The sequence below is a fragment of the Plodia interpunctella genome, chromosome 22, assembly GCF_027563975.2.
Source record: "Plodia interpunctella isolate USDA-ARS_2022_Savannah chromosome 22, ilPloInte3.2, whole genome shotgun sequence".
Classification (NCBI taxonomy): domain Eukaryota; kingdom Metazoa; phylum Arthropoda; class Insecta; order Lepidoptera; family Pyralidae; genus Plodia; species Plodia interpunctella.
In genome coordinates this window covers 3346462-3354169 of record NC_071315.1, presented here as the reverse complement: position 1 = coordinate 3354169, position 7708 = coordinate 3346462, and the positions used below count along the sequence as shown (strand labels likewise).

Sequence of the window (7708 nt, the reverse complement as noted above, 5' to 3'; positions counted from 1 at the left end):
TGATTTTTGTTTTTTTTAAACCTTAAATTCTCTAAATTGTAAGTCAAATTTATTACCGTGAAAGCGTATAGACAAACATGACTTTCGTATTTTTATAATAATACTTGGACCTATAAAAAGAGTACTCAAGATAAGATGATGAAATTCGGTAAGCAAATAAAATACGATGAATATTCAACAATTTATTATACACTCTTTCATAGCATATTTATGTTATCATTATATACAATTAAATAGATCTATTTTGTATTAAACTAATATTGGTATTATGTAGGTTAAACATAATAAATTTTAAGATCTCATAGCCTTATGTATTAGTGTTGGCCGTGTTGGGACATAAAAATAAAATCTTTGGACGTAACATTGACAAATTATAGTATTATCTGTCAGATGGCAAATACTAGTACAAATTACCATTTTATTTCTACTCTTTATTAGACAGTGGTAAACATATTGTCACCTGAAATTCACCTTTATGTGGCTGCGATAAAGTTTAAAACTAACATTTGCCCATTTACCATAATGTACTATTATTATTATGCTACGTATATATGGATAATAACCTATTATTCCAAAGCTTCCGATGTTTTTAGCTAAAAATAAAGCGACTAGAGTGGAAAGAAGTTTGCGGCAATTTGTGGCACTATCCATAACAGAGGTTTCCGATGGAGACGCAACAAACCAATCACATTGCGGTGTGGTTGTCGTTGCGTCACAATGGCGCACTGAGATTGGTTAGCTGCGTCTCACTACGAATCGATTCGATTGTGAGGTTGTGAATAGCAGTTGTAGTGATCGGCCACGTTGCTGGCATTCAATACATAAAAACATAGACAATGTCTAAACTTTTTTCCCGTTGACTGTGCTAAGCTGACTTCTATGGATTTTGTCGAAAAATAGAAGTCCCGCGGCTCTTTCTATGACTTCTGGTGCGACCTGCAAAAAATGTTATTATGTTAAAAAAATAATACTAAGTATTTTCTTATCCTCTTTTTAATATAATAGCGAAAAAAATTTAAACAATAAAAACAAAGAAAATATATGGGGCTTGTGTGACAGTGACGACGCCGAAGTTACGTCACAAATGGAGTCAAAAAGCGTTTTAATAAGTTTAAAGTAAAGTGACATTTGATTATTGGAATGCACTTATCCTTACATATTATAAAACAAAGTCCTCTACCGCGTCTGTCTGTCTGTTCGAGGTGAACTCAAAAACTACTGCACGGATTATCATACGGTTTTCACCAAATGGATAGAGTGATTCCTGAGGAAGGTTAAGGGGTATGATTTATTATGTTTTTATCCAAGCGAAGACGGGGCAGGCCGTACATTTTATTTTATACACAGGCTACTACCTAACCTACCCTATTATCGAAATGATTACGTTTTCATAAAAAAAAATGACGTCATAACTGTACACTCACCATAAAGGAAGACACGGGCGTGTCGTCCGCTATCCTCTGGTTGGGCATGACGTAGGCCTCCATGTGCAGGGCGCCGTCGGCGGAGCGCCCCACCACCAGCTTGTAGAAGTGCGTGGGCACCGCCACGGTGTTCGCGCCTATCACTTGGTACTTCACGTACGATTTACCGTCCGATTCCTTTCTGGAACGAGGTGACCGGCTTATATTATATACTTTTTCAATTATGCCATAGAAAATTATTGTAATAAAATTAAAACTAACTTTGAATTTATATTAAAATTTAATAATAAATTTTAAATTCCTGTGAATGCCTCTAATCTAATTAGAAGGAAACTTTTATTGTGCATTCTAAAAAAATTAAATATAAAAATTATTTTAATTTTTTATATTCTATTTAGCTTTGTCTTATCCTTAAGAGTTCTACGAGTCAAGTATATATTAATTCGAAATGTATCAGGTACATTTTCCAAACTGTCAATCTCATTTGTGGTCTCTGGAGGCATAAATACACAGTTACTGGTATCTAACGCATAACCTTCTAAAGGCGCATAATCTTTTTTTAGTTGTAATGTCGTGTTGTCTCTATGTTCCATTCCGCTACATAACGCTACTGTACTGTCTCGTGTTGCTTGATTATTATTCTACCCTGATTCTACGCATCTTAACTCTATTACATAGAGTAACTCTATGTAATAGAGTTAAGATGCGTAGAATCAGGGTAGAATCGCGAATTAGATTGTTTTATTTTTATATTAAAAAGAAAACTACGTATCACGAAAAATCGTAGAATAAAAGTTGCTTGTTTTTATATACCCAAGTAGTCTTCAGGAGGTTTTGCGTTTGATACCTGTAACCCTGTATATTGTTTATCTATTGTGTCTCGAATGTCCGCGATCGAAGAGTTAAGTGTACCTGGGCAGATATAACGGTCCCGTACAGCAGTACACATCTTCGTACACCTTGGTCAGTTTCCGTACGTGCTTTTCCAACCTGTTCCAAGCGTGTCTGTTGAATCCGTCGCCAACCTGGGACGAAATTAAATATGTATTTTATGTATATTACGGTAAAGACCGTTATTGATTAAGACTAGAGTCTAGTAATACGATTTTTGCGAAACAGGTAGGTATTTAAAACGCACGCTATCACCATTGCGCTGGTGGCTAACGGAGATAGTACGATAGAGAGCGCGAGAGTTCAAGCTTGATAAGTATTTTTGATCAAATTAGCGTTTCGTTAGAAAACTTTTTTCACTAATTAAATCATGACAAATCTCGTTGATTTTGGTGTCAATCGTTTTGGCATATGAAATTCTAGAATTCTAGGTTCGTAGGTTCCCCTTTTCCTTAAATACCTAAAATAATTGAATTGACTGTACCTGAGGCGCCATGTTGGTGAGGTAGAATGTCTGGTCGACGTGTGTCTGCGCGAGGCGGTGGTTCCCCGCTGCCGCCATGTGGCCGCGGTCGAAGCCCGAACCTTTGTAGTCGCTGTTTTGGGATCTGGAACATTTTTATTTTGTTTTACTACAGGCCATTTCCGGCTTCGCTCGGGTAAAAACATAATAAATTACAAACCTAAACTTTCATCAGAAATCACATTTCGATAAAAACCGTACAAAAATTCGTTCGGATAATTTTTGAGTTTATCGCGTATCGTGTTCATACAGACAGACACGACATTAATTTGTATATTATACTAGCGGCTCAAAAATGTAATAAATTACACACATAAACCTTCCTCAGTAATCGTACTATCTGTTAGTGAAAAAGCTCAAAAATCCGTGCAGTAGTTTTGAACAGATTATTATTAGGATGTAAGGATTATTTAATAATATATTACTATATGATGTATGTATGGATTTATGATGAAGGATTATACATGTCCCAGGGAAATGGGTAAAATGGTCCAATGGAGCAGTCACTCGCCATCGATGGCGTCCCCAATCAGGAAATAATAATACATATAAATGTCCCAAAAGAATTTTAAACTCTACGTAGAATGTAACAGTAAATGCAAGATTTGTAGTTTATGTTTCAAAGCCCCGTACAAATCTTGTCAGAAAGATTTGAATAGAAAGAATATCAGAGTTCAATCCCACAGGTATTTTTTCAGAATATTTCTAATTCTCTTATTTATTTATAATTCTCACCTAAAGAATGGATGTATACTCTCGTCAGGTTTGAAATCACACTTGCTACGGTCCACTTGGTCATTCTTCGTGATGTGGGCCTTCGTTATATGTTCAAAAACCCAGTTTGGGACTCTGTTACGGCGGTCATATGACAACACGAAGTCGTCATACGAGCGGACATTGTCCAAACTTGGAAACCCATATTTCATTATTTGCGAGACCTGTAATTCAGAAGATAATCATATCAATTCAATTTAATCACAAGCTGTATTATAATTTTTCTATCGCAAAGCATGTTATGAATAATAATATAAGATACTAGATGTTGCCCGAGGTCTCGCCTGTGTAAATTTTCCACGGGAACAGTTATTTTCCAGGATGAAAAGTACCCTATTTCCTTCTTCATACTTCAATCTACATGTATGCAAATTTTAAGAACATTGTTTGAGTAGATAGAGCCTGAAGAGGTAAAACAAACTTTTGAATCATCAATAAGTAATTTATACAAATAAACACTTTATTTATAATTATATATATTATTTATAACAAGCAAATGTTGGTTGTTTGTTGTGAGGCAGGATTTTCATAATAATAAGGCCAAAAATATAATATGTAAATTATCAATGCATGCTTGTGTTCTACAACATTTTCCAACACACTAGATGTTGTCAAGTGTTATATAAAAATTGAATAAACACCAGTACTGCAATGTTATGGTTAAGTGTAGTGAAAAAAACTAATATTTTGATAGAGTAAACAAAATATTACTTTATTAATTAACCAAAAGTTGGTCATCATAATTTTAAAAAGCAATATACTATTTGAAAAGAAGAACCATTAGCTGTATGGGTTTTTAGTGAAATTGAGATTAATTAGTGATAGGTCTCTAGCCTAGCCTTATAGTCTAGGGGCCTATCACTAATTAATTATTTATATCTTAACATCCTTATTTCTTAACATCTTGACTGCTGCTAATTTGCGTCTCATATATTTTTCTCAGAACAAAAACATGTATGTTTTCAATAGTCAAAGTGTTGGACAATTATTTTTTCCAGATATTAAAGAGGTTTTTAACTTCCTTTTACTAACACAGGCTAAGCTATTAGACTTCTTATCAGCTTTATAAACAAGACAAGTCATTATTCATCAAGCAACTGTGTAAATATAATACAACAAAATGTGTCTATGTTTGTAGAGTAGGTGAGTAATTAAAAATATTTTAGTCATAAAAGCTAAAATTTTATAATATTTACTAACCTATATTTAAGGTTAAAAAAACTTTTTAAGAAACTTAATAATATTTATAATATTTTATGTACCATAAAATATATTTTTAGAAATCAATTCAAAAAGTTGGAATAATGGAGTGGACATAAATATATATTCCAATAGCTGATGGGATACCAATAAGTGGGTTGTAAAGTATAATTAATATTAATAACTAATATTCCTGAGGACCGAGCCAGTAACGTTGCCCTAAACTTACCCTATCTTTCGCGGATCCCATGTCATTAAAAGGAGTTGCAGCAGACACTGTACCGAAGATGGGCAAGCCAGGCATACTTTGGACCCTTTTCCCATCAATTGTCACGGCCTGCGAGTCATCATTTCCAATTTTTCCACTATATTGACCCGCGCAATACCCAGCGAGTCCAACTGCACTAAGTTGTGTCAAATACAGAAGTCGCTTACGAAACATCGTGAGAAAACAAAGCTACAAATGTCCGCAATCCACTGAGTTAATTAAGCGAGTGTATTTAATTCAAATTTAATTTTTAAATACCTAATATTTGCTCAGGTTTTTAGGTTACCTACATTGGAGTATGGACTGTCAATGTCAAAATTATCAAGTCAGCCAGCTGATCGCGTCAATTTGGTTGAAACATTTTTTTACTTTTTATTTTAAGGATGCAGTGTAGTGTAGTGTATACAAATGTGTGTACCTATATGATTTTTTAATTACCAGCAATATAACTTAATAATGTACTTTCCTTATCTATAAGAGAATAATATAGTTACCTAGTAAATTGATTTGAGAATAGAAACGTACACCTACTAATGTCATATTATCATATGTCAATGGGAACCGGCTGACTGTCAATGTCACACGTCTAAATAAATATTTAGTCAAAAAACTTCCAGAACCGAAGGTTATTTTAATTTTAGGAAAAATAAAAGGTACATAAAAATGAAATAAAAGTCTTTCACTAAACTACAGCAAGGTTTTATCTCAAAAATATTGTCTTGAAGAAATACAAGTCACAAATTTGTTGAAAAAGCCGTACAAACATGACAAAACTCCTCACTCATCGGCTAATATCATTAGTATTCCATGGATATAAATACAGTACCGCTGCAAAAACTGTGGCCACAGTGAAGATAAACAACAAGGATTTTAATTCAGACGAGTTTACTAACATCACGCCGAAGATAATTTCGTATTTAGGCCGCAACTTGCATTTGCAGAAGGACAATCCTCTGAGTATCGTGCGCCAAAGGATTGTAAACTATTTCTATTCTTCATTTACTCATAGAGGGAATCCTTCTTTCAGTGTTTATGATAATTTATCACCGATAGTGACAACTAAACAAAATTTCGATGATTTGCTCATACCGGTTGACCACCCAAGCAGGGCAAAGTCTGACTGTTACTATGTGAACAAGGAGGTGCTCCTTCGAGCTCACATGACAGCACATCAGAGTGAGCTGTTGAGGTCTGGACTTGACAACTTTCTGATGATCGGTGATGTGTATAGGAGGGATGAAATTGATTCCACACACTTTCCTGTGTTCCACCAGGTATTTAAAAATATTCATAATTATATAATCTACTTTTGATAATTATAATTATAGTATTCTTATGTTGTCCTGCAGTAGTATATTTTTTCAACTTTATTTATGTTGTCCCAATTCAAATGTAGGCATCAGAATCAAAGATGTGTCTTCTATTTAATTTATTTACTCTCAGAAATAATGTAGTTCTCCTACAAACATACATACAGTTCTTCTTTGTATTATTTGTCATGAATAGATTATATTTTATTTATTGCAGCTGGATGCAGTAAGATCACAAACAAAAGAAGAGCTATTTCCAAAGCAGCCAGATTTGGACATATTTGAGCCAGAGTTTGACCGAAATAATCCACATAACTTTACAAACAGTATAACAGATCCGAGTAAACAAAAATGTCATACATTGGAAGCAACAAAGCTTATGGAAAATCAACTAAAGAGCCACCTCATTGGCCTAGTGAAGGTGCTTTTTGGGAAAGATATCAAATATAGATGGGTAGATGCATATTTTCCGTTCACTCACCCATCTTGGGAGCTAGAAATATTTTACGAAAACAGTTGGCTTGAAGTTCTAGGCTGCGGGATTGTACGTAATGAAATCTTGGTCAACGCTGGTCCAAATAACACTATTGCCTATGCTTTTGGACTTGGGTTAGAGAGGCTAGCAATGGCATTGTATAAGATACCAGATATTAGGCTCATGTGGAGTACAGATTCTGGATTCATATCACAATTCCAAAATAAAGGTTTAAATGAGAAGATTAAGTATAAACCGGTTTCACTATATCCTCAATGTGTTAATGATATATCATTTTGGCTGCCTGAAGATCTTACTGTGGACTCATTCAATAGTAATGACTTCTATGATTTGGTCCGCGATTTAGGTGGGGATATCATTGAACAGGTAAGAATGGTTTCTGAAGTTTATCTTATGAGCTAGTGCAAATACGTCAAACAATTATTTATCGTGTCTTCAAATAATGATTCCTTTTGTTTAGACATGTTAAATTTTTGTTACTATTTTCACAATTCTATTATTGGAATTAACCCAATCTCATAGTTATTTTATTTCAGGTAAAACTAAAGGACAAGTTTGTTCATCCAAAGACAAATAAGCACAGTGTGTGTTTCAGCATCGTGTACAGACATTTGGAGCGGACACTGACACAGGCCGAAGTAAACTCTGTCCATAAGGAGATTGAGAAGGCAACTATGGATGCCTTCAGAGTTGTTATTAGATAGATATGTTAGGTGTTTTTAATAAATAATTTAATTGTTACGTGTGCTTTTTTGTCTTAATACTTCAAAATTATCATCCCCGTATATTTTGTTTGCGGAAATTCCCCTCAGGAACTCTTGT

The 7708-nt window shown here is 34.2% G+C and overlaps 2 protein-coding genes across 2 annotated transcripts; one reads left to right on the top strand and one right to left on the bottom strand.

Annotated features, from left to right (window-relative positions):
- Nucleotides 1-169: 169 nt before the first annotated feature.
- Nucleotides 170-5383, bottom strand: LOC128679706 (endonuclease G, mitochondrial-like). The gene is made up of 6 exons (XM_053762112.2): nt 5042-5383; nt 3574-3776; nt 2800-2923; nt 2337-2449; nt 1425-1605; nt 170-936 (listed from the first exon to the last, which is right to left on the bottom strand). The coding sequence occupies exons 1-6, from the start codon at nt 5252-5254 to the stop codon at nt 841-843; spliced, it is 930 nt and encodes a 309-aa protein (XP_053618087.1). The 5' UTR covers nt 5255-5383; the 3' UTR covers nt 170-840.
- Nucleotides 5384-5603: 220 nt separating this feature from the next.
- Nucleotides 5604-7627, top strand: PheRS-m (Phenylalanyl-tRNA synthetase, mitochondrial). Its single transcript, XM_053762110.2, has 3 exons — nt 5604-6354; nt 6608-7252; nt 7423-7627. Exons 1-3 carry the CDS (start codon nt 5845-5847, stop codon nt 7588-7590), a joined length of 1323 nt encoding a protein of 440 aa, XP_053618085.1. The 5' UTR covers nt 5604-5844; the 3' UTR covers nt 7591-7627.
- The last annotated feature ends 81 nt before the right edge of the window (nt 7628-7708 follow it).